At 39.0% G+C, this 27,824-nt stretch overlaps 1 protein-coding gene across 1 annotated transcript; it reads right to left on the bottom strand.

The window, feature by feature from the left end:
• Positions 1 to 381: 381 nt before the first annotated feature.
• On the bottom strand, positions 382 to 27,824 carry LOC144638016 (G-protein coupled receptor 143-like). The gene is made up of 8 exons (XM_078497119.1): positions 27,331 to 27,824; positions 14,574 to 14,686; positions 12,303 to 12,394; positions 11,854 to 11,946; positions 6,302 to 6,408; positions 4,446 to 4,551; positions 1,575 to 1,683; positions 382 to 1,075 (listed from the first exon to the last, which is right to left on the bottom strand). Exons 1-8 carry the CDS (start codon positions 27,560 to 27,562, stop codon positions 755 to 757), a joined length of 1,173 nt encoding a protein of 390 aa, XP_078353245.1. The 5' UTR covers positions 27,563 to 27,824; the 3' UTR covers positions 382 to 754.

Below are 27,824 nucleotides of genomic sequence, written 5' to 3'. Positions count from 1 at the left end.
GCTTCCCGCACGCTTGAATTGAAATGTTTTCTTTTCTCCAGAGTGAGAGATATAATAAATATCTTATTAACCTCGTTTTCTCGGTCCGTACTGTAAAATACGGATCCTCGTTTTTTCCCGTCGATTTATGGCCCGCGCGCTTCGCGCTTGGGCCATAAATGCACGGGAAAAAACTCGGTCCGTATTTTACAGTACGGACCTCGAACTCGATTAATAAGAGGTATTTATTATTTTATTCAAAAGTTGGAAACTTCCTCTTCCTCCTTGATTCCAAAAATAAAACTATAAGTGTCTATGTTACAGCTTTATAAATACGGGACAAATATCGTATCTATCGTATCAATATTATTAAAAAAATAATTTACTTTTAAAAAATATCAATTGTGCAAAAATATACTCTTTATACTTTCTGTACACTTGTTAGAAATTAATACAAACTCCACTATGAAAAATATAAAGCCTGATATTTTACCAAGGTAGCAATACTCAGAATAGAAAAATTGATACATTTGTCCATGTATTACTTTACACTATTTAAATTCGTTAAAGAATACTTGAATCTTTTCATTTGTTATTGTGTTTGCACTATTTTCATTTTTACACTTAGTGATCCTGATCAATCGACTCGAAATTGACACAAGGATAACCTAATTAAAGACCTCCATTTCGAAGATAATATTAAATAATATTCACAATGTACAACAAAAGCAAGGAAAGTCAGGATCTTATTTTCCCCAGCTGACCACAGATGCAGTTATCTTGCAAATTCCCCCAATAACTTCACCGAGAAAGGTGCTCTGTTGGGACTCGCCTCTAGTGGAGGCCTCCTACTGCCAGAAAGTAATGGCGAAATCTCGCTGACTGGAATTGTGACTCCAGAATAAGAGCTACTGTTAATAGTCAATGCCTCGTTTCCTTGCCGAGCATCACTTCCAGTTTTACGATCATAGTTGTTTGGGCTAGAAGATGAATTACTACGAACAAGCCCCAAAACATGGCTGCAGAATGAAGCAAACTGTCTGTGTTGTCCATACACTAAACAGTTTAAGAAACCTTGCTGGGTGTTTACCACGGCCTGTGAAAAAAAAACATAAAATAATACTATCAGATTGGTCCATGAAATAAGAGTGGTACAAGCTCCTTTAAGCTCCCGCCCATCTAATATACACCCCCCCATATACACACACACACGGTATATGGACGGTATGGAAACAAAGCCTGGTGAAATAAACCCCATAAAACAACATTGAGTGGGGGGAGAGGGGAATAACATGTTTTTAACAAGCTTGTACAGTCTGTGTAAGTCAAGAAAAATCTGCTAAATGCGATTGTCTCAACTGGTTTTGTCCCAGATGGAGCTTGATGATCGTTATTAGGGGCAAAAAGAAATAGAAATGGAGGTTTTCAAAATAACAACGCGAGAAACAAGTTTTATATAAAAAATTAACAATACTTCAAAGGTAAGAACTATTTCAAGGATGTACAATATTAAAAAAGAACATTACGGAGTGACAACCGTAATGCAAATGTTATTTTTGTAAATTGATTAGCAGTTAAAAAAATAATATTAATACCTCAAACATCCAAAGACTAAAGTGATTTGCATCGTGATCAAAATGTCTATAATCTTGTGTGATAAACACAGCAATATCGTGAAGTCCATCAACAAAGTTGGGTAACCAGCTGAAAAAATAGTAGCGAGTCATTGTAGGGGTATCAAATGGTCTTTGCGAGCATTTGCCAGTGATTTGCGAGCATGCGAGCAAAGCGTTTTTCTTTGCGAGCACGAGCACTGACAAAAGTTTGCCTTGCGAGCAGCGAGCACTTTTCAAAAGGTTACACCACTGAAAAACGAGCATGCGAGCACTTGTAAAAATGTGCAAGCACGAGCAAACGAGCACCCACTAAAATTTTGCGAGCATTGCGAGCACTGCAAGATTTTGAGGGACCATTCATGACCCCTCATTGTCCAAGAGAAGGCATATCAACTGAAGAAATTAATGGAAACATGACAAGTGCCTTTGGCTGCCTCACTGTGGTTTATGTTTAGCATTAGCAAGAAAAATTGGATTACAAACTGAAAATTCATGAATGCCCAGTTCCCTCTACGACATGCGCCTGTATGAAATCATGATAGTTGTTGTGTGGACTTGCTTAGACTGATTTTCATATGGTCCAAAGTCGCTCCCTCTTACTCGAGAGGAGGAATAGAAGTGAGAGCGAGTCACCTCAAACCATTAGGCTAGAACTTGTTTCACAACTGCCATGATTCCATACCAACCTTTTAGTTAAACTGCTTACTTCCCAGTGTTCTCCCTAGGATTTTGGGAAGGCCAGGCGGTATTCGGACTGTGATTTTTAAATGCCGTCAAAACCTGATTTGCGGAACTTGTTCCCCCACGTTTCTATCACTTTTCTATTTTTTTTTTACAGAGTAAAAATTTACTAATTTTGCTTTAAGAAGCTTTTAGTTTCTTTTCTGAGTAACCCGAGTCGGCTGAGTTCACCATTCTTTCCACAAACACGAGAATTTCGTTAAGTATTCCATGTACGACACCTTGAAGTGCTGTTGTATTCCTTTGGAAATTTTTGATAAAGCTAAGATAGCTGGCGTTCAAGGAAACGAATGAATTACACTCACAGGTTTGAACATGTTAATGCAAGGGTAAATAACTTTTATGATGATATTACAGGTGCGAAAACAGAGTAAAGAAAATAAGTGATTTCGTCTTTGCTTATGGATAGCAATCCCCAGATCTCAAACAGTAAGGTTACTTTGTGTTAAATCTTTAATTTTAAGCCAGGCGGCAACGATTTCCTTGCGAATCAAGCTAGGCGGCCCGCCTGGCCTAAAATACCTAGGGAGAACACTGCTTCCAGCAAATATCTTCTTTTTCTACGAATCACACTTCTTATTGATTAACATTTTACTGGGAATGTGTTATTCTACTAAAAAAAGTCAAATTTATGTTGTAAAATCAGTTTTGTTTCTTACATAGCATAAGATAGCTAAAGAAAACAATACATACATGCATACAATTGAAATTTTTCTAACGTTGCTACAAAGGGGGCAAAAGGTCAAGCTCAATTGATTTAATTCAGGCACAAGAAGTTTTTTTGTAATCAAGGGCATCAGACGCAGATCCAGGAAAAATAGTCACCATTTTCTAATAACACTGGCGCCGAACTGACTCGTCCCCAGTCGTCTGTTCTGTCTCTCCTCTGTCGAGGGAAACTGGGTCAAACTAAAAACGGAGGGAATCATGGGAAGGAAGAGAAAATGCTTCTCACGTTAATATTAATAGGCGAGACTGAGAGACGACTGGGGACGAGTCAGGGCGCCGAAGGCATGAGCCTGTTGGGGGTCCAAAGGTATGCTTCCCCGGGAAAAAGTGCCATTTCCAGGTATTTTGAGTCACTCGGACAAGGGGTAGACCAATTTCCGTAAAACATTGGAAACCGGTCTGGATCCGCGCCTGGGCATGATTACTTGCTCTGTACTGGATCAAAGCCGACTATTTTTCTCTACTGAGTTGCTTTTAGCTTGGCAATCATTGATTGATCCAATCAGATTTTCACAGGCGAGTTTTCTGTTACAATAGCTTGTTGATACTTGAATGGGAGACCTCAAAAAATGTTACCCTTTATGTGAAAATACAGAGGAAAACGTAGTGTCCACTTAATACACGGTGTCTGTTTAAAACAGGTTCCTAATAAACATGCTATATTATGTGTAAAATACTATTCAAAGAAATTTTGGGATACTTCTGGGATTACTCTTGCAAACTATACCCATGTGTTAATGGATTTATCACAATTTATCACATGATCATGTCGAGAAACTAGAGATGAAACAATTTCTATACAAATAAAACCAACTGAGACACGAGACAGTTTATGTTAAAACAAAGCATTGAATGATTATGTTATTACAAATTTTGTGAAAACATTTCATCTTCTGAAAAAAATGTTGATGCACGATTGCTTTGGCTTCAGGATCTTCTTGCTTTTTATTCTTTGATAAAAGCAAGAATTCTCCAGCAATTTAGAACTTGGTCAATCTTAAAGATTTGACATCAGGACATTTGTGTAATATATTCATTATCAGTGGCGGATCCAGACCTTCAGGTTAGTGAGGGGGCGATCATCCAGACCCTGGAGTAACCGGGGGAGGGGGGCTCTCGAAAATAATTTTTCTCAGCCCTCCGTGCCTTAGTTTGGCTTAAAAATCCACCACAGTTGACTGATTATAGCATCAACTGACATCAATGTATAAGTGGTGAAAGTGCTGGAAGCTGTTGCCAGCTACCTTAATACAGGTTTCACTTTACACAGAAAACTAATCCCTAGTTGTACTCAGGCCCCCATGTTCAACTATTCTAAAAATGACGTTTTGAGTTAAAACTAATATATTCCAGTTTGGATATGATGAAAGATGCACTCACCATAATACAAAGACAAATACAATTAAACAAAACTTTTTCCGCACTGACTTCTGTATTTTTCTCTCAGCATCTGTAAAATAGCCATTTCTTTTGATATTTTGTGACACTGAGGAAAAGAAAAAATAACTAATAATTATTAGTCTTGAACAATGTCCTGGGGATCACATGCTCTGTAAGCAGTAAAGCTAAGTACTTGCAAATACAAAGTTCATGTGTTACTTTAAATGCTGTCAATTGTTTGGAATCAAACGGCTTAATTAAAATTCGAATTTAAGAATATGGATTTTGCAACACCCTGATAAGTTTAAGACTACTAGTAAGAGCAGTTTTCAAGTAAGTGTTGTAAAACCAAAACCAAAGTAATCACTCTAGCCAATGACAAAGAACACAGAAAATCCAGTGAACCAATCAAAACTCGAAGCAATACATGTACTAGCTGGAATGAAGCGCAGGAAAACGTGTGTGAGCAAGTCATGATTTGTTTTGGTTTTAGTTCTGATTGGCTAAGAAAGTGGCGTGAGAATTTTAATCCAATAACTAAACGTAGCAATGCAAAACCAAAGCAAACGTGAATTACTTTCGACACTCAAGTGAAAACCGCTCTATTAAGCTTTCAGACTCACATAGATTGTTTATATTTCAAAAAAAAAAAAAAATAAATGAATATGAAATTCTAGTCAATTTGAAATAACCCTGATGATGTTCTTGGCAATGCTCCAATAAATAATTTAACAAAAATAATAATGAAGAAGCCATAACCATGTTGATAATGTACATCATCAAATTCTAAATAAGCATTTCAAAATACAAGATACAAAACGGAAGAAAGCAAAAACTTAAAATTACAAACAACAACAATGCATTTAATGGAGATAACAATAAAGAGCGCCTAGGTTCCCTGCCAATCAGCAGTGTTTGGAATGTGCCCAAGCGCCAGGGCTCCACGTGGCCAGAATTGAGATGTGTTGGTTAGCGTTTACAGTGAGCGTTTTGCGTGGGAGCCTGTCTTCAAGGTTGTTCCCCCCCCCCCCACCTTCCCTCCCTCTCTTTCCAATGTTTAATCAGTGTGGCAGGTGCCAGCTGTGTCCCCTTCTGCAAGGGGGCTCATGGCTGGGTTGCCAGGATTTGCCAGCCATGAGAGCAGTCTCCATCTAGGAGCTGGCTGCCAATAGTGGAAGCTCCTGGATGTATTTGGCAATGCAGTTGTGTTAAAGTTCTCTTTTATAACAAATATCTGAAAAGCTTTATTATACTTTTTCATTAACTTTAATATAATAACACTGCTCTTTCGCTCCTTATTCTTATCTACTCCGTCACTTTGCCCAGCACATACAATAACAGGTGTATGAAAGCTGTCATAAGTACAGTCATAAAGCAATCATCTCAATAATATAACTTGCATGTGAATTAAGAAGCAAGTGCAACCTCATCTTTGCTCTACATCCAGCCATGTAGCTCAGAATTGAAACTGGTGGAAGTTTCTTTGCTATAGGTGGGTACAAGCCAAGGAAAAGTGTTCAAAATCTATTGAGTTTCCCCACTTCCCAGCCTTCAAAGGTGGTGAAGGTGAAATTCATGTAACAGTCAGGTATTTTGCTTGGCTCCTGGCCTCAATCTACAGTACAACCATTATTCTCTCCAAATTCCTACAAATTATGCTTTTGCTGGAATTATTAAATGCAACTTGCCATTTTCCTAAAATGAGTAGTTGCAGTCAAAAGAATTTTTTTAGAGTGCCAATTAATAACACTACATGATCTATGCACAGCGATGCTATTTAGCCAGAAGTTGAATTTGACTAATGACTTTTGACTTTAAGTTGTAATTAATAAGGAGCAGTGATCATACAATCTTACCTTTTCGATAAGCCTTCCAGTAAATGAGGGGAAGGGCTAACATGACCAACAGCAGCGGAACATAGCAAACCAAATAATGAACAAGAGCTTGCTCATGAGATGAGCAACTACAAATGAAATATAAATAAAATTCCAATGTTGTTAAAATGCACACATAGCATCTAATTTATTAAATGTAAGCCCTGTAGTGAGGGCCTCCCAGGGGACTCTAGTACCCATCAAAAAATTTCCTTTTTCTCCCTTGCATCCCATTACATGCATTTTAGGCATCCTACTGATAAACGGTTATGGCAATTAGATATTTTCAGGAGCACCATCACGTTCATGGTCTGTCCCCTTAGAATTGATAAAATATAACTCAACTGTTACCTTGTAAAAGGTTTTGCCAAAGTTCCTGTTAACAGCAGAGATATCCATTGATCTCTCAAAATAATCCAAAAATATCCCTTATTCCAGTAAGTAATTCATCTTTTTCCCTTGTTCCCCAAACCCACTGAGGGACCCTCTGCAGTGAATGATATTTTTCTCTCCAAAATTAATAAAATCTCCCAGCATTTATGAAACAGTCAAGTAGCCTTATCGGCGCACATGACGAAAACTGGCGTACGTACATTTTCTGCTAGGCTTCCAGAATCTTGCCGTCGATTTTGTAAAATTTAACAACACAGGAGAAGCTTAATCTTAGGTATTTGCAGTACAGTGCCCAACAATAAAAAAATTGCAAATATGTATATCACCATACATGTATGATCCCCTCACTAATAACCAGAGACTCATCACATGCTAGGTAACTATTGTCTTGTGTGAATTTACCTGGCTTTTCCACACCGATTCAGGTTAAAATAGAAAATATCTATCTCTTCGAAAAAAAACTTCTTTAATCAAAGTCTCTTCGAGATACCGACTTTTTTGCATGAAGTATGAGTCGAAGGTTTATCCAGTGCATTGTTCTTCGAACTTATCATTACAGTTGCTTTGTAGTTTAGTTTAACAATTTCCTATCTTCGCAGAGGAAATGCAGCCATATAATTTTGTCAAAAATGGCTCGTCCGCGCCGGGTATTTATACACATATTCCTCAACATTACACAAATAAACAGTGCAAATTTCACCGAGATCTGACAATTCTATACTTTAAAATTGCAAGGACCTTTCGAGGCAGTCGATTACGGCAGCGAAATTAGCAAATGAAACAGCAAAATATGCGTTCGACGCTTTGTTTTTGCGACGCCATATTTGAATTGTTATAGGTAGACCGCTGTTCAATGTGTTCAAGGCCGTATCGTTACGATTGCTCCACGAACAAGCAGCTATTTCAAAAAGAAACAGTGTTTCGTTTCCAGATTCCGGAAGGGTGAGAATAGCGTAATGTTTAAGGAGAGATGGGTTTGTGGTTTACTTAATTTGGAGAAGGTCCTAGTGTATGTTGAATTTGCCGAATTTATGCACGAGTGAAGAATGAAAAGAAGATCTTCATATTCAGTAGTAACTTAACCCTATTCAGACCGGGGGGGGGGGGGGCTTTTGAGGCCCGCACTGACTTTGAACTTTTATAACTTTTTTAAGATTTAACCAAACGCTGCAAAACTTTCTGAGTTTTCCTAAAATTTATCTGGCAACAAATTGGTAGGGTTGGATGATGTGTCAGGAACTTGACATCACCATGGCAACGGCATTTTGACAGGCATGTTTTCCCAAAATTTGTAATTTTGCGTGTTTCTGTTAATAAAAATCAACTTAAATGGCATTATTTTTACATTTTTACGGGTTTAAAGCACATTTTTATTCATTTTGAGTACTTTGCAATGATTTTGGGTGGTGTTCTGGCATTTTGGAAAAAAATTTGAAATCCAAGATGGCGGATCCAAGATGGCGGCTGTTTTGACATCATGATGTAATTGTCACGTGATGTGACGTCACCATCCCACGTGACGTATACCAAAAGAAAGAGTTTCGGACGTACAATACATCCTATAAGTTTCATGGTGATTGCTTAAATATTCTGGAAGTTACATAGGGGGCCTACTCAGTGTCCATGTTATGTAAAGGAGACATAAACTACGTCCTGCTGCAGTTTGGCTTTCAAGAGTTTAAGTAACACATAAATATTTCTCTTTATAGAAATAGCATGTGTCTTTCTCTCCAAATTAAGTTAAGTGAAGGGAGCTTGCCTTTATCGTGTTTACTCATCCAGTGAAAATTAAAATGTTTTTTTTATTATTATTTCTGCAGAACACTTTTTTGCTTAAAAATGGCATCTGATAGCATAACTTTGAATGTTACATGAATGGAAAAATAACTTACAGAAAATATTTAAATATATTCCTATCAATGTGGGGAAACATCAAACCACAAGAGTAAAATGCAAGATCAGAGCAATGCAATTAATTTAAATGGTTTTGAAACAAACAATCCTAAAATAAATCAGTTCCATAAATAAAGTGGTTTGTGACTACTGATCTCTGATAAAATGCAAAACAACACTTTAATCGTAGATGAAATTATTACCTTTTGACAAAAAGCTTGAGGTATATACTTCTCTGAGTTGATCACATGCTCAAATCAAATAAATGCCAAATTCAAGACAAACCAAAACCTTGGTCGACAAGAACAGAGATAAGCACACTGTTTCGAAGCCATTTCTTCAAAATTAAATGCCTGTTGTCACTTTACAAAGACACATAAACAACCTGGGCAAATTGATGTAATAGCTACCAAACACAGATTTTTAACCGGGATTTTTAATTGAGCAAAATTCGAGTTTAAAGAAAGTTTTATGTTATATGTTATATATAGTCATACCAGGGTTGTATTCAGTGCTCGATCCGCGCTGCACGCTCTCCTGGCAAATATAAAATTATCTCCACAGAATAAGACACAGCCAAGTTGCTTCTGTTGTCAGTGTAACAGCCTTGCATTGGTAACACTGATAATAACGATTTGCATTTTTGGCGATACTGTGGAGTTTCGATCAGACCGCGATGGCTTTAAATAAATACCAAATAATGTTTATATCATTAATTTCATCTCAGAAATCTGCTCCAGCAGTTGCAACGTTAGTTAATGTTGAGCGTTACATCAACTAAGGAGACGAATTTAGTTCGATACGGCAGTTGCACACCTTGCTATACGATACTGTCCACACAAAATTTAAACTTTGAACAGAACTTGACTGTCTTCTTTTTCATTCTCAACTTTCTGTGCAGACTCGAATGTTTTTGCGACGTACGTGACACTTATCACGCAATTCCGGGTAGATCCACGCGAGAACCCACGCAATTTTGCGTGTATTCGCGCTGTTTGTGAAGTCGAAGATGCCGTGAATTTTCCTGTACAAATAGAATAGGGCAATCTCCCACATTTACACATTCTTGTAACATGAAGTGAAATTAACTTTGTAACTCACCTGCAATTATGCACTTCTCTTTGTAGCGCACTTAAGCTCTACCGTGTGAGCAAACACGAGATACGCTAAGTCATCCCGTTTTTCTTTGCGCTTGCAAACACTGGTTGGTGGAAATTTACTTCCGTTTCAGAATAATATTAAACGGTACGAGAGCTTTCTCTAGTTTCCTTACAATACATCGCTTTAATCAAACTTAAAACCATTGCAGTCGTTAGATATTTCTGTTTGCAACAAATCTCAATATTTTTGGTCATGCTGAGGAATATATTTCCGATAGTTGAAGCACATGTTTTTACGAAATTATTTTGCCATCGGTCATACGTATTTACTTTGTGGTTACGACCGTTCTTATGATTGGATAGCAGCCCCCCCGTGCGAGCAAACACAAGTCATCCCGTTTTTGTTTGCACTTGCAAACACTGATTGGTGGAAAGTTACTTCCGTTTCAGAAAATCGCTAGAATGTTTACTTAACAATTAAACGCTACGAGAGCTTTCTCTAGTTTTCTTACAGTACATCGCTTTAATCAAACTTAAAACCATTGCAGTCGTCAGATATTTCTGTTTGCAACGAATCTCAATACTTTTTGATCGTGCTGAGGAATATCTTTCCGATATTTGAAGAACATGTTTTTACGAAATTAATTGCCTTCGGTCAAACGTATTTACTTTGTGGTTACGACCGTTCTTCTGATTGGATAGTAGGCCCCACTGTGTAAATAGTTCACTTTAAAGCCAAAATAATACCGTATCGTTTCTGAGGAAACGAAACAAAAAGCACAAAAAAAAATACGGATATTTCCGACTACTGTCTGAGAAAACCTTGCGCGTAAACAAATCGATTCACTCAAGCTGCATTTTGTCTGGGCTCTGCGAGGGTCGGATATCAAGACAGCTTCTTTGTGGGCTTAAGAAGGATTAAACAAAAGCCATATTATACAGTGAATGCTTTCGAATTATATTTGAAGATGAAATACGAAAGAATTTTGCTGTCTTTGACTGAAATTCCACTCGAACTGCATAGATACGATCGCATGTTGTAAAGCCGATTCATGCAACATTGCTGTCAACGCGAGGTCACGTCCCTAACGACCTAGGCTGATGACGAAATAGAATGGCGCTTGTAGCGACCAAATTTGGCCTAATTTTTAACTGCTCCTAAGCTAAAATACCGTATTTTCTCGATTAAACGCCCCCGGCGTTTATTTCAAACTTGGCCCTATAGGGCCGGCGTTTATTTGAATTCAGGAGTTTTTTCAAGCCCTATGTTTAGACATTATTAGACATTATTTTTAAAGCATATTCAACCTTTAATAATTGTCTAAGGGGTTTATTTTCAAATACAACTTGGAGACCCGGCATAGGTTTTTTAACTTAATTCGAATTTTTTTACAGTAATTAGCTGTTTGAAAAAGTCAAAAACACAGTGTTTCTCTCATACATTCTTTTGAAACATCATTACTGCAAATATGAAGACCAGACGTCCAGGAATCTAGGGCTACCCTGGTAAAATAAAGTTCCTTACTAACTTAGCGGTTCCAATGAAATTAAAACCTCACACAGCATTACTGACATAGAGTGCTGCCAAGGCCTAGCTTTTTTAAAAAGGCTGTATATGGAACTCTGAATTGCAAAAAATAACAACAAATAATATACCTTATTACGTGAAATTTTCGCACACTTATTTTTTGCTTCACTTTAATATCGCAATTTTTTTTAATAGGGAAATTTGTGAAATTAACATGTCAAAAAAAATTCATGTTATAAGGTAATACACTTTGTTTGCTGGTTTGACATATAATATGCACGGATATTTTGTGAGTTGTGTAGTATTTTTCCTCATGCCTACAGGGCTTGGAAAAATACAAGCAAAGAGCAAAATGTCTGCTTGTGTTATATGTTAAACAATCGAATAAGGGATATTCCACAAGGTTTTCCACTTAGTTTGGGTCTGTAAGTTTGTCTGTCCATATTTTAGCCCTGTTCTACAGTGTAATAATGTGGCATGCTTTGCATGTTCCTTTGTCCTAATATGGTAAAATGGTGCAAAAGTGGAATAAAAAATACTTTTGTTTGTAATCCCTGCAGATTTAATTAGTAATCCAGATATACATACTGTGTAAACATTTAAAAATTCAACTGACTTACTAGACATAACTCCCAAAATATGCATATTGACCCCATCCTACAAGCCAAGCCGCTACAGGCCACGACATCAGGTGGTACAGTTTACTGTTAAAGCTGAAAAGAATGTGCACAAATATAAGGATTATGATTTTTTTGGTCCTTGACAGTTCAGGCAGGGCAAATTACACAGTTTACGGTAATAAAAAGACCAGGTACAAGTCCTGGGCTTAAAAAACTTTGTAAGGGGTTTTGGGTGGGCTGTTAACTGGGGAAGTTTATATCCGGGGGACAAAAACAGCATTAAAAACCATTTTGAAATACCTGATATGAAAACACAGTAGTTTTTTTGTGTCTTTCCCATTTGTTTAAAACTCTAAATTCTTACTTTATTATATCTTCATTCATTATTTAATAACACAGTCTACTCAAACATTATTATTACTGTAACAGTGCCCTTACAAATTAGTTACCATGAATGCCGTCTGTGAACTTGAAGACAGACGTCAAGTGAATAAAACAGTGTCCACATATAGGATGAAATGTATGCAAACATGGTGAAAGACTGCAAGAAATAATTGAAAGAAAATAAATTATTTTATTGGGAGTACTTAAGGTGGCTCATATTACAGAAGTTGTGGTTTGATTGATCAGTATTTCCACAAATAATTGCACAAACGGGGGGAGGGAGCAAGGGAGGGGCAGAGCCACGTAAAATTCTCTACAATTTAAGGTCGTTCTGAAGCCATGCCATAGAAATTTTTAAACTTTGCATTTTTACAGGTTATACTGTTGCTATAGTAACCTTCAGTTTTACATGACAAACATAGCCACAACTTGTTCACCAATAATTTATAACAGTTTTTATTACCCATAAATGATTATGCATTAATTTTGTCAGATACCATTACAGTCAACTCTCTCTTAACGGACACCTCCATAAGACGGACACGTGGTGATGGTCCCTGCCATTTTTCAGTCATTTTACAGTAAGAAAACTCTCTGTAAGATGGACACCTCTCTAAGACGGACAACGGACACTTTAAAACCGCCGACGGACACCCACAAAAAGTTATTTTTAAGTGAATAATACTTCAAAACTTGTTATCGACATGTAACATAGTAGGTCAGCGCCTTTAGAATACCAAACTTACCAAAAACAGTCCGCTAAAACATATTACTTCTCTGCTTAAGTATATGGGCAGCAAAAATTTAATGGTAATACTGTAAGTATTACCGTTTGTTACAGCGTATTAACAAACAAGTTGAATTTCTGATATTATTTTTGTTCCACTTTATAGGTTTTGCTAACGTAAGCGACTCAAAACAGACGTGTATTCGTTGTGCATTGCCGTTTAGCTTTATCGTCCCAAAATTTCTGGTGTCACGTTACCTCCACTCTCTATAAGGCGGACACCTCTCTAAGACGGACATTTGGGGCCGGTCCCGACGGTGTCCGTCTTAGAGAGAGTTGACTGTATTATAGCATCAACTGATAAACAGTGGTAAGACTGACCCATCAACCTAGATTAAAGTGCTGGAAACCATTTAAGACAATTTCCAGTCCATACTGTGCAATCACAACCCACAATGTTTATTAGAGTCTCACATGAAGGAAGGTTTACTAATAAAAATTTCAAGGCAAACTTTATTATTTTCTTCATTATTAATGCCAGATATCCTTGCAAAACAATAACGAGAAGAACCTTTATGTTACTCCAAGCCGATTTCAGCCTATCAAGCATTCCTAAACAAAACAACCCGTAATGGCAGAGTCAAACACTTCAATGTACACAATTACCAAAGTGCAACAGATGAACGTTTCACGCATTTTCTACTTTGTTGAAAGAACTTGGTTTCGTGTCATTTGTTGTTAGCAGGCATCGACAGGAAGGTTTAATTTGTTTAACTAAGCAACGGAAATGAATGAGTTTTTTGAGAAAAGTTAAGAACGAGAACATGTTAATGGAAACCTTGATGAGTTCAAGGTTTTTAGAGGGAATTCTTCGCAAGGGATTTCACAAGTGCAAGATGTTGTATTAAGAAGAAAACAAAAGCAGTTAAAAACTATCGATCGGCCGTCAAGACTTTCCCACAACGGATTCAAGTCAAAGTCAGTGATGTTTTCAGTTCTTACATGTTATTTAGTTGACAAGTATTTTGTTTGATCACAATTCAGTTTTTAGTGTTTCTGTATCCTGGGCACGGGTGCTTTGTATTTTCTATGAAGACAAATGCTGATTTGCAAAAACTAGCTCGATTATTCAGAAACAAATTGAAATAAAAATCAGCAACATCAACTACATCTGGTCTCCATATAATAAAAAGAACATTACAGGTTGGCTCAAAGATATGAATTTTATGTTCTCGTGGCAAAAACGATTTCTCACTCGTTCGCTACACTCACTCGTTTATCGTTTCTGCCACTCGAACATAAAATTCATATCTTCTCGCCACCGTGTAATATTCTCTACATATTAAGCTGCATGATGCATGGTGAGTGTAACTCCAAACATTCCCAAACAATACACATTATGGCCTAAACATTTGATGTGTTGTCTGTTTGGTAGTGGTAGCAGGTACATTCACAGCCACAGTGACATGCATATGTGGCCCTGGTGGGTAAGGATGCCTCTTCATGAGTCATTCTAACCACCACGAGGAAAGTGTCAAGAATGTTGGACAAATGAACAACAATACAGCCACAGAAACAATGTAAAGGTCAACTGAGTTTGTTTGCTCACCTCAATGGGTGTTCCAATCCACACATAATATTGGTGATAGGGTTTTGGATGTTCACCTTGAAGCTTTACGGCAGGTTTAAATGAAAGAAACAATATGGACATTGATATTGCACCTAACAGGAAAACAGAACCCAAAAAGAGTTAATTAACAATTATTTTGAGCTTGAGATTTCTATAAAAACAATAGCCTCCATATGGCATGAATATATGCACTGATATTTGTCTGTCGACATAATCTATTCCAAGAAGCGAACATTTTCCAAGAGTGAAGCTCAAGGAAAACTGAGAGCTTTGAGGAACAGATAATGTCCAAGCCAAGCCAAAAATCCATGCATATTTTTGAAGCCAAACTGAGTTCTATTTAACCTTAGTATAAGCAGTATTCAGAGAGCTGTTTGGAACTGGCCTGGTAAAACTCTTTCCCCAGGGGCACCTTTCAATCGCTCCAACTTTTCTATGCCGGATTTTTTTTTTCTCAAAGTTTTGAGTTTACCTCACCCCCACTAACTGCTCCTGGGTCTCCAAGGATGGCCAATGCCGGGCAGAGGAGCTACTTAACGGAAAGCAACATGTTCTCTGTAGCTTGCGTTGCTAGAAATGCAAATTTTACGCATTTTTATGTCCTTAGACATTATCTGTCCCTTGAATATCACAACTGTTTGCTTCTTGGAACAGATGACATCTGTGGTCAAATGTCAGTGCACATTAGCCAACCACCTAAACCCTACAGAAACTGAGCCTGCATGAGACGTCTAATTGTTTTAGCATAGCCCAGAGACCGATCCATTCAAAAATTCAGTAGTTTGTTTTAGTTTTGGTTTGTGGTTTCAGCCATTCAACTTCTGCATATTCCCATGGCAGTCTGTCGAAAATTAGACTGCACATGCGTAGCCAATTGCGAGTTTGCCTAATAGTTGGTCATTAGGTTAATAATATGCAAATTGGTATATAAATTCACTCCTTCAGTCAGCTGGTGCATTGGAGGATAATGCCCAAGGCTGAAAGATTGTCCAAAAAAATAAACAATTGGCCGATCGAGGAGGGCAACATTGAAATTTGAGGACAAGTTATCCTCCAACATTATCCTCCAACACACCAGCAAGCCAAAAAGAGGTTTATTTATTAAATAAATTATTACATATTAATTTCTACAACATGCTTTATTGCGGTGATCACAATATATTGTTACGGTTTAAATATGTGGAAGTTGAATGGTGGAAGGATTATTTTACACTATGATTTGATTAAAAAGTTAGACCTGAAAGAGTGACTTTGTTCATTTCTTTTGTATTTCTCTATAAAAATGGGTGACAGATTCTCAAATCGGACGGGGTATTTAGCAACTATTCCAGAAGAGCGTTGGAGATGAGGTGGTAGATAGCCAAGGACCCTTTCTTTCTTTGCTCTCCCTGTTTTCCTGATAATTATATGTACTTATATGCAAATAATTATATGTACTTATATGTATATTATATGTCTTATATGCATTCACACGACATTGTTGAACCAACCAAACAAGAATGTTGTCTATAAGATTCCATGTGAATGTGGTAATTAAAAGTAAAAATTGGGAAACAGGGAGGGCAATGAAAAAAATCTCGATGATTTGGTAAGTGCAGAATGCAATATGGAACAATTGAAAGTATGATGTATATATGTTCGTGTTTATTTGCTTTATTTTACTTTCGGAAAAACTGTTCACAGGCTACTTGTATTCTTTCCCAGGTGTTCCTTACGCTAATCTTTGCAAACGTAACACGACACTTTTGTTCGTTTGTAACAAAATACTTTTGTCTTCCTTGAAAATGCGATAACATGAAACTTTTGTTTTTTGTTTGTTTTACGGCGGCATCGATGACATTTGTTTAATTTAATTAAGTTACGATTTCGACTGCACGAAAGACGATTCTCAAAAACTAAAGAAACAAATCTAATCAAAAAACATATTTTTCGACAGGTTTTTTTTAAAACGCAGTACAGCTAGGATATTTGTTTCCTGGTTATCAGGTGTTCACGCCGAAAATCCCGGTGCAAGTTTTTGCATACCTAATTACGAAAGCGCTGTGAAGGTCTCAAAATCTAATTTAATTAATTTGCGGTTTTTACTTGGCGCCAAGAAGTCTGCAGGAAGCCTACCGCAAACACGCAATATAAGCGATGTTCATGATAGTTCCAGAAAACAACGTAGACTAATCTGCGCATGCGTTTGGTGTAAATTACGTTGAGTAGTACCACAAGGAGAGCAAAGGTTTTACTGAAACAAATATATACCTTTGAGATCCTCATATAAAAGTAACGTAGATGTGCTCTACGTTTTACTTGGGGGGTATGGTCAGGTGCTCCCACCCCAACCCCCTCCACAGGAATAATTAATTAATTGATATTAATTAATTAATTGACTATTAAAGTTTACACGTTAGCGCACTAGCGGGTTAGCGGACGACAGCCCCAACAAACCATCACAATAGTGCATTCTGCACTAAAAAGGATCGAAGAATACGACAGAGATATACCGCTTGCTCATACTTAAAGCTCCACAGTTTCGGAGTATGCTAACAAAACGGGGCATCTTCCTTTATGGAACGAAGTTAAGGTATCAGCCACCGTTTAAAAGTGCAGTTTTTCTAAATTTGAGATTTTATGATGTTCAGATAAAGCTCATCAAGGGCGTTCTTTTACAAAAAAGTTTGTAAAAAATCTTATTTCTACGCAAAGTTATTGCGCGATGAAGTTTTTGCAAGGTTAACGGGCAATTATTGTCCGTTGAGATGTTCTGTCAACGCGCCATGAAATTCCAGCTCCATTGTTCACGCCCCGGGGGGGGACTCGCATATGAAAGTGACAGGGATGCTCGTCGTCTCGCTTAGGGGTGTAAATTTCGGACTTTTGGTCTCGCTTAGGGTGTTCCGGGGAAAAACGCCCAAAACGCCAATATTTTTAGCCATAATGGTCTCGTTTAGCGCAAACGTATTGTTTTTAAAGCTCAGACACATTGTACATGTATGTAGCTGTTTTTTTTTCTTTTTTGTTTGCAATAAACTATTAAAAAAAAAAAAAAAAAAAAAAAAAAAAATGGTCTCGTTTAGGGTTACACACGAAGAAATATACAAATATAAACTCCATTCTTAGTTTTTTGGTATCTTTTAGGGGTCAAGAAAGGCTTGAGCCACACCCAGATTGGTCTCTTTTAGGGGTTCTTTTCAAAATTTCCGACGAGCATCCCCGTCCCTTTAATATGGGAGTCCCCCCCGGGGTTCACGCAAGAACATATTTGCAAGTACAAGCGCTAGCGGTCAAGCGCCAAATACGGACAGTCGGTTTCCGCACCAACAAATGAGAGCCGATCGGAAATTCATGTTGAAGAACTGGTCGAAGATCTAGAAAGTGGCCACACTGAATAGAAGACGCGTTACTGTTCAATGGAGACAAGCACACATCAATATTAAAATAAAACTACTGTGACAGCGGATACTGCCTGCGTTGTGAAACATTTAGGGTTTACAATAACGATATTTGTTGTCTGAATATATACCTGATTGAAGAAACGTTGACCCGTGAAAAGCTCAAACCATGAACGATACGATATGGAACGATATGGAATTATGGGTAGATAGCATTGGTAAGCTTAGTACTATTTTATTAAATCATAATCAAAGAAATATTTTCTTTGAGTGCTTTAAGAGCATAATTTATGCAACCTGCGGTATGATAATGTTCCTTCTTTCACAGAAAACGATTACTTATTCCTATTTGCCAGTAAACATTTGGGTCACTGATTGATGAGCCCACTGATTGGGTGAGTAACCTGGTTGTTGCGACAAAGGAATCAGGGGATTTGAGACTTTGTCTAGACCCACAACAACTGAACAGAGCACTAAAAATAGAAAGATACCCCCTACCTGTGATAGATGATGTACTGCCCAGCCTCTCACGAGCCAAAGTATTTACGAAAATAGACGCCACGAATGGCTACTGGCATGTGCAGTTGGACGACGTATCCAGCAAGTTGACCACCTTTGACTCGCCCTACGGCAGATACCGGTGGAAACGACTCCCCTTTGGAGTCAGCGTTGTCAGTGAAATTTTACAAAAGAGGCTGAACCAGGCACTTGATCGACTTGATGGCCTGCTTACAGTAGATAATGACATGGTCATCTATGGCGTAGGAGAAACGCAAGAAGAAGCAACCGCTGACCACAACGCTAAGCTGCTAACGTTCTTACAGCGATGCAGAAAGAAGGGCATAAAGCTGAACAAGAAGAAGCTTAAATAAGTTACTTTGCACAGAAATCCCCTACATTGGACACTTAGTAACAGCAGATGGTCTGAAACCTGACCCAGAGAAGATAAAAGCAGTACACAACATGCCCAAGCCCAACGATGTGAAAGCTGTGAGGCGATTTTGTGGCTTCGTGAACTACCTGGCAAAGCTCTTGCCCCGTCTGGCAGATGTACTAGAGCCAATACAGCAGTTGACACGTAATAAGGAAGTACCATGGCAGTGGCAACATGAGCTTGATGCAGCATTCGAGAAGGTCAAACAGCTCGTAACTCAGGCACCCTTGCTTAAGTACTACAACCCAGAAGGAGAGCTCACTGTCCAATGTGACGCAAGTGATAAGGGACTTGGGGCCGCCCTTATGCAGAACGGGCAACCCATAGCATTTGCAAGCCGTGCCCTGACAGACCCAGAAACTTAATATGCTCAGATAGAAAAGGAGATGCTAGCAGTAGTGTTTGCGCTTCAGAAGTTCGATCAATATGTTTATGGTCCCCCAGTTACAGTCCAGAGTGACCACAAACCGCTAGCTGCGATCTCCAACAAACCACTACGAAGCGCACCAAAGAGGCTACAAGGGATGCTGTTGAAGGTGCAGAAGTATGACATTGTGATCGTCTACAAACCAGGCCCAGAGATGTACCTGGCTGACACTTTAAGCAGGGCATTTCTTCCTACCACAGAGAATACCCAGGGAGAGTTTGAGCGAGTGAACGCTGTCAAACTTCTGCCAATGACGGATGAGAGACTGGAGGAGGTGAGAAACAGCACCCGTGTCGATGAAGTGCTACAGCAGTTAAAAGAAGTGATCCAGACCGGCTGGCCAGAGGTGAAGGAGGAGCTCCCAGCAGTACTAGCTCCTTACTTCAGTTTCAGAGATGAGATGAGTTTTTATGATGGTCTTGTCTTCAAAGGAGAATGACTCCTTATCCCGAAGCAGATGCGGTCAACAATGAAGGAACGTCTGCATAGCTCACACATAGGCGTGAATGGTTGCTTGAGAAGAGCCAGAGAGTGAATGTACTGGCCAGGCATGACAGACAATATGAAACAACAGAGAGAGTCGTTAATGAGCCATGAAATTACAGAACGCCCGTGGGAGAAGATTGGAACAGACCTCTACACCATTGATGGCCAGGACTACCTGATTGTCGTTGATTATTTCTCGAATTTCCGGGAGATTGACCACCTTCCCAACACAAAGGCGAGCACTGTCATTAATTATGAAACTGAAGTGCCACTTTGCACGACAAGGAATCCCGTACATTGTAGTGAGTGACAATGGCCCACAATTTGCATGCGAGAAGTTCACAGATTTTGCCAATGAATGGGGCTTTGAGCACTGACCGGGAAGTCCTGGACATCAGCAAACGAATGGCAAAGCAGAAGCCGCTGTTAAAGATGCAAAACGCCTTCTGCGAAAGGCCAAAGAAACCAAAGGAGACCTATACCTTGCAGTACTGGCACAATGAAACACCCCAACTGAGGCAATGGGAATCAGTCCTGCCCAACGATTGCTAGGCCGATGGTGTAAGACACAGCTACCAACAACCAAAGAGCTACTGAAGCCGCAGTCTGTTCAAACAGAAGCAATCAAGAAGAAAACCCAGGAACAACAAGCAAGACCAGCCAAGTACTACAACAGGGTAACTCGAGACCTCTGCCCCTTAGAGGAGGGTGACCTAGTCAGAATGAGACCATTTCGACTTGGAAAGAAAGCTTGGGAAAAGGCAACTGTGACCAAGCGACACGATGAAAGGTCCTATGAAGTCGAGACTGAGAGTGGAACCTATCGTAGGAACAGAGTAGACCTGAAAAAACTGCCCACCCCTTCAAGACCGTTGGAGCAGACGCCCAGTCCTACACCACCCATGACTCCAAACAAGGATAAGGTCCCAGCCGAAGCTAACAGGCCACCTGAGACATCTGGCACAAGCCAACAACTGAACGAACAGCAGACGCCTTTTTCTGCTGCTGTGTCACAACGTCCTAAAAGAACCATCAGAAAACCTGCCTATCTTGAGGACTTTGTGCGCTAGGACCTAAGAGACCTAGGACATTTTGATAGGATTGACTTTGTGATTATCGAAATTGATTGAAATCTTGATCTTTTAAGAATTGTTTCTATTTACCAAACGAAGGGGGATGTTACGTGACTAGTGCATGTTTTTAATAATGTCATATCCGTAACGTATTCTTATCGTATCATACAATCTTGTGTATACACTCGGTTTTGGTCAGTTGAATAAAGGAGTTTAGAACTTAACAAAATCAACTTTTATTCTTACCCAGATAGAGCAACTAGTAATAATAATAATAATAATAATAATAATAATAATAATAATAATAATAATAATAATAATAATAATAATAATAAGACTTTATTTAATGAGGGTAACATAATTTACTGGTGGCCCAGTAGTTAACAATATGGCCCTCCCTAATTAATTACATATTACATACTTAACTACAAATTATATAAACCTAACTACATATTATATACTAAAGACAGTGATAAAAATTTAAACTTAATTAATACAATGAGAACTAAAAATAAAAAATAAAAAAAAATAAAAATGTTAAAAAATGTTGCTAATTTTAAAATGTTCTATATAAACCTAACTACATATTATATACTAAAGTGATAAAAATTTAAACTTAATTTAATACAATAAGAGCTAAAAAGTGCTGCTGATTTTAAAATGTTCTAGTCCAGCATTTTGTTTTAGTAGCGTTTGGTGTAGTTTTCCTGTAAACTGTTTGTGCGATGCAGCATTACGAATAGAAGCGTCAACATTGTTCCAGAGGCGGGTTGCGCTGGCGTGAAAGGTCCTGCCACCTGAAATTCTTTTATATTTAGGAAGAACTACGTTGTTCTTTGTTGTAGCTTTAGTGTTGTAGCTATGAGTGTTCTTTAAATAATGTATATATGGAATGAAATAATCCGGACAGTGTCCAAAACTAATCTTATGTAATAGATAAAGCTTTCTGCTACGTATAATATCGTCTATGGGAAGCCATCCTAATTTAGTAAATAACTCCACAGAGTCATCAGAGAACTTAGCATCAAGTATTAATCGTGCACTAACAAGTAGTATCATTACGGCCAGCCTGTTTTCTTTCGTGTTGACTGACCGATATTTTGAGGCTTCACCTTCACTTTCAGCAGTAATTGCTGTTTGTTACCGGCTTTGTTCCGCTTTCGATGAATCGTCACACAACCAAACTCGAAGCATGTCAAGAAAATTATATAACAAAAATGCGGCTCCGTACGTGGAGTGGGAATTTTTGATTTTCTATAAACTGTGCATAAAGCCACGATTTGTGTCCAGTCAGAAGATAAAAATATCTCGCCACATTCCACGTAAATGTTTTGCCTGCTGAATGTAACCTGTCAAGCATCTATTGTTAGAGAGAGATGACCCTTCCTGGTAAGCATCAACCTTCACATTCCAGGTGTTATAATCCCCTTATGGGTAAGACTCTGCAAAAAATATATTTTGCTTTTTTCTCGGAAAGAACATTTTGACAAGTTAAACATACGTTTTCAACTCCAAGTCGGGAGCCCCTGAACCGATTTGGCTGAAATTTGGCCAGCTTATTGCCAGATAGTTTTTCTCCAAAACTGTGTCTGTGATTTTTGTTTTCTTTTCTCGTTTTCGGATAATTTATATTTTTCTACAGGAAGTGCAGATGATTCGCCTCCCCTAGCTTTATCTTCCCATTACAAAAGAACAAACGCACTTGTCAAAAATCTGAGACATGTTTTTTAAAGAAAGGTGTTAAGAGGCAAACGTGATGTTTATCGTTTTCTTCCGCTTATTTTCGGCAGGCCTGGAGCTTGATTTACACAGACTTATACTTTCGCAAAAACGTCTCAATTTTGCCTTTGTTTTAAGTTTTCGTCATTTTTAAAGGAATAATTCATAATCTGGAACTATTTAGCTTTCAGAAAATGTGTGGTTTGTAGGAGTTTGAATTAAAAACAAAAGCGCTGGAGCGATCTGCGCATGGATTGTCCTGAAGGGTGACTGATACCTTAAGTTTATTGATTGTGACCCTCACTGGTACACATGTAGGGTCAAAGAGGCTATTCAAATACCCTATTTACTCGAATAAGCGCCGCGGCGCTTATTAAATTTTTCGCGCCTCAAGTGCGGCGCTTATTCGAGGGCGGCACTTATTTGAGGGCGGTGCTTATTTAAAATTTGGACGCCACAAAGAATCTTATCTTTTAAAGAGCGTCTTTTTGATTGTCAGTATATATTTCTTGCTGAGACAGAAGTAGCGCTAGCTATCGTGGCAAAGTTTGCGGCCTTCACAACATTTACAAACTACGTATTGTAAGAGTGCTGAATAGAAAAACTAATGGGAGAGCGATAAAACAATCACTCATAACTGCAAAACATCGCTTTTGATGCAAAGAAATGTTCAAGCTTGTTTTAGAGTTTCTTTGTAGTGCCGTTTTAAGTTAAACGAAATTCTTTTAATAAGCGTCGCATCGGGACTGTGGTGCTTATTTGTGGTTCCAGAAAATATCCATACCCCCACCACAGAGGGAATTTTACGTAAGACCCCCACCTCTCTGGAAGTTCCGTTTTTGTTAAGAAACCCCCCCCCCAACCCCCACCCCTCCGGAATTTCCAAAAGTATATTGCATACCACCCAGCCCCTCTGGAAAAAAATATAAATTGTACAATGCTCTAAATTTTAGGCCACCTCTCTTGTAAACAGTTCTGGTGTATAACTGATCGATCAGAAGATAATTATGTCAAAACTATACATAAGCTTACATGTACATGTACTGTTGAAGACAAAATACAGAAATTTCCTTAAAAGTAAACAGACAAAATATCTGGTAGTCACTTGTCAAATAACCTTGTTGTAAAACCATCCATCCCTTTTCATTTCAATCGCTTTAGAGAACCGCTAAATGTATCAGAACACAGATTTGAAAAGTGTTGATATAAACATTCACCGTAGAAGTGATCGCAAAATCGCTAATGCTCGCTGAGAAAGCAAAATTTAACAGGAAAATTACAAACAAATAGCCAGAAATAACAAGAACAAGTTAATCTTGAGTTTCTGACATCATTACACTATTTTCATTGCTAATAAACATGAAACTTTTCACAAACAAGGACAATTTTCCTTCGACCGAACGTGAAACAAGCAACGCTTGACACCAGTGCATTTCGGTCAAACCACATGACAAGTTTCGGGGGCCTGGTAACAAGTAATGGCGGCCACATCAACTGACGAACATGGAGGATTTTAGTGAAATTATTTGCTTTCAGTGTGCTTTCAGGAGAAAGAAAACCAGTTTTAAATGTAAAGCGATTGTGAATCAAGAACCCAGGGTGCTATTTTTGCTATGTAAAACATTTGTAGAGTAGATAAGAAACGATTTTGGAAACTAGTTTGCACTACATCAAACTTGACCGTCTGGAAACGTAATTTCACTGGCAACCCCCCTCCTCTTTGGAATTTCCTGGGCCCTTGAACCCCCCCCCCCCCCACTCCTCTGGAATTTGCAATTCCCTCTGTGGTGGGGGTATGGATATTTTCCGGAACACACATTCGGGGGTGGCGCTTATTAAGAGGGCGGCGGTAATTCGGGGGCGGCACTTATTTGAGTAAATACGGTAAGACTTCATCCTTAATAATAACATCAATAGAGATAGTGGAATCTAAATTCCTGGAGCTTGGATACCTATGATCAAAAAACACAACAACTGGACAACATCAAAGCAGTGCTCAAGCCACTTTTAGCAACCCAAAAATGGGCAACTGGACAGATCTGACAATCACAAGCAATTAAGCGCAATGAAACATGAAATGCAGTTGAATGCCAACATGGGATCGTGAGTGCGAAGCGATACAAGATGCCTCTGAGGCCATGTCGAGCCACTGGTTAACCACAAGACAACGACTCATGAAGGATATGATTGTTCGGAACAACAGACATCTGAAAGCAAAACTAGTGTTTGGTAGTCCTTAGGCGATGCTAAACAATGGTTTACGGTTGTTTCGAGACAAGTCGTTTCAAGACAAGCGGAGGTCGATTCGAAACACATGTAAAGTTGATTCAAGACAAACTGAAATTGCTTTGATTTAGAAGTAAACTTGACAAAAGTTCAGTATAAGAGTTTTAGTTCGGTAATTTTTGTTATCTCTGTGACAAATAAGCTAAAATTCGCAGAAGCGACTCGTAACCAGTTTCCCCGCAACACAATCGATCAACCGATCTTGTTTTATTTCTCAGGCTGTATTTACTTGCTACTTACACAAAAGCCGTTGCACTTTCCTGTTGAATTTTTTTGTTGTTAAGTTTTTGAGCTAAACAACAATAAAAGAGCCGTTTTGTAAAGCTCGTGGGCCATTGAGGTAGGAACAGGCCTTTGGCAGTTTCCTTGCACTTTGGGTACCAGAGTTGAACTCATTCCATAACTTGAAGATCTTGGTCTGGAGGTCTCTAAACGTTTTCTTTGGATGTCCCGTAACTTCTTCTTGGAAACGAGCCTGATCTGATCTGTTTGTTTTGCCATTTACATATAGTGTAGTATTTTGTATCGAAAGGACTTCAAGTAACGTGAGCTTGTCTCGAATCGACTTTATGTGTCTTGAATCGACCTCGACTTGTCTTGAAATGACTTTGTCTCCAAACGACCAGACACATGTCAGATTAAAGCCAAACACTGCCCTTTGAAAATTGATTTGGCAAGAAATGCAAATGAAAACCTTGCAAGCAATACATATCAACCACTCGCAACTTGCGTCACACGTTTTTGTGACTGTGTTGCTCACTAGGCCACTTTGCGGCATAAAGCCTAGTTTCCATATGATCCCAGACAGTCGCAGTAGATCGCAAAATTGCAGAAATTTACTGAACCGTGTGATCGCAATGATCGCAGAGCGAACCGTTTCCATATGATTGCAAAAGATCACAGACGATTGCAAAAGTGTCAAATGGTGATGAATGATGGGATCGATTATCAATATTATGGGATAAGTTTTGATCGCAATTGATCGCAGTTGTGTTTACATATGATCACAACGATCGCAGACGATCGCAGGGAATAGAACTTGGTTCTATTTTCTGCGATCGTCTGCGATTGTAGACGATCGCAAACGAACACAGATGCGTGTTTCCATATGCAATCCATGCAATGCAATCCATTGCGATCGTCTGCGATCATATGGAAACCAGGCTTTAAGCTCGCTTTGCTCACTTAATTCTTGTGAGGTTGACTTGTATAAGGGCCTGTTTACATGGAGGTGGGGGACCACGGGTAGGTGAGGTAACCCGCCCAGCCGTGGTCGAAAATTAGCTCGCGTTTACATGCAATCTTATCACCCCGGGGTCCCGGGGTGACCTTTTCATGAGGTTAGCACGTAAACAGACAAAATTGCTCCGTTTATTTCTTTCTCTCGTTCCTTTCATTGGTTTCCTAGACTCAGTTACTGAACTTCGGAGCCAAATTCGTTTCTGTGAAAATCGAAGGCCATACAATGACATATTTTCGTGAAGTGCAAGCCAGTTCGGTCTCGAAATAAATTTCATTGAAGTCGCCTATCGCATTTCATTTTGTAATTTTTATATACAGTATTTACGTTGGATTTCTCTCATCTTGTGGTTTCGACTAACTACTTGATTAGGCAAAGTATCAGTCGAAGCATTTGTCGAAGTCATTGTTGTTTATAGTCGAAGCGCGATACTCGCTCGGGCCTACGCTTGATGCTTCACTTTCACTTTTAATTCTTCAAGCATCTTTCGCACTGTCGTTTCACGGGCAGATGAAACTATAGGAAAAACTCGCCGGGTTTGTAGCCGTAGCTGAAGCCGTAGGTAGCCATAGGCTTGTGTAGTTTGCATTTGGCGAACTTTCAGATTAAACATGAGTCGACCCCGGGTAGGCGGGTTACCCCACCTTAAAACGTTTACATGGCAAAACACGACCCCGGCTGGGAGGGTTACCCTACCCAGCAGACCGGGCAACCCGCCTAGGCGGGTTACCCCACCTATCATGTAAACACGATCGAAAAAAAATGAGAGTTTATATAGACAGGCGGGTTACCCCACCTAGGCGGGTTACCTCACCTACCCGGGGTCCCCCACCTCCATGTAAACAGGCCCTAAGTCTACTGATACACCCTGTCCAAGTTGATATTTGCCACTCAGTTTTACAAAGGAGTGCAAAACAAACGAACAAAGTGTAAATAAACGCTAACAGAAAACTGTTTAAGCTCTCCAATGGATAGTGATCTCCAAACTACAGCAGACTGGAGAAGAATGGATGGGTAGGAGGGCCTGATCTTGAAGGATCGATACACTGTCTGCAGCACGTATTTAATTTCACTATTTGTTTTGTCTTTGTCCACTGACATGACAAAAGGTTTTGTATAACTTAGCATGGACTTTCAGTTTTCTACCCAGCCCGCATGCCGTTCCTGGTCCCTATAATCAGTTATTCCTACCTACACAGGCAAACAAATCCGCCAAAGCAAGCGAAAACACGATATGTGGTGTTGGAGAGGGGATTCTCCTTGATTCTTTGGCCATCATCCTCCTGTACCAGTTGACGAGTTGAACGATTGCTCCAAAGGAAGATATTGTCGCTGTGGTAATGCACACACTGCTAAATACAACTCTTCTGTCCATCTCTTCCTTCCTTATGCAGTAAATTGAACTTCCTCGCAGAAACGCCATACTTTATACGTTCTTTCCCCCAAATTATCACAGGGCACAGAGGAGTCAAGTTTGTCCGCAGTTCAAAATCTCTACCGTGCAAAACGACCTTCAAAAGCCTTTCAAAGCGATCGTGTAAGCCGTACGTGATACAGCGCCGTCTTGCGATACCACAGGCTTCCCAAGCTCAAAATTCGTCTTTTTGATGTGTTTTTGAGCCTTTCGGGCGGCCGACTCTACATACGTGGTGTATGCGACAGCTTGTGTATATAGAGAAATGTAT

This window comes from Oculina patagonica, chromosome 14, assembly GCF_052425735.1.
Source record: "Oculina patagonica isolate OP01 chromosome 14, crgOcupat, whole genome shotgun sequence".
In the NCBI taxonomy this organism is placed as follows: domain Eukaryota; kingdom Metazoa; phylum Cnidaria; class Anthozoa; order Scleractinia; family Oculinidae; genus Oculina; species Oculina patagonica.
This window is presented reverse-complemented; position numbering and strand designations above follow the sequence as displayed.

Excerpts from the sequence above, each read along its gene's own strand:
- LOC144638016 (XM_078497119.1), bottom strand. The coding sequence starts at position 27,562 with ATGGCGTTTCTGCGAGGAAGTTCAATTTACTGCATAAGGAAGGAAGAG. Across the intron at positions 14,687-27,330 it reads GGATTTGTTTGCCTGTGTAG|GTGCAATATCAATGTCCATA; the intron begins GTAGGAATAACT and ends TTTTCCTGTTAG. Across the intron at positions 11,947-12,302 it reads GTTCACAGACGGCATTCATG|CTTTAACAGTAAACTGTACC; the intron begins GTAACTAATTTG and ends CATTCTTTTCAG.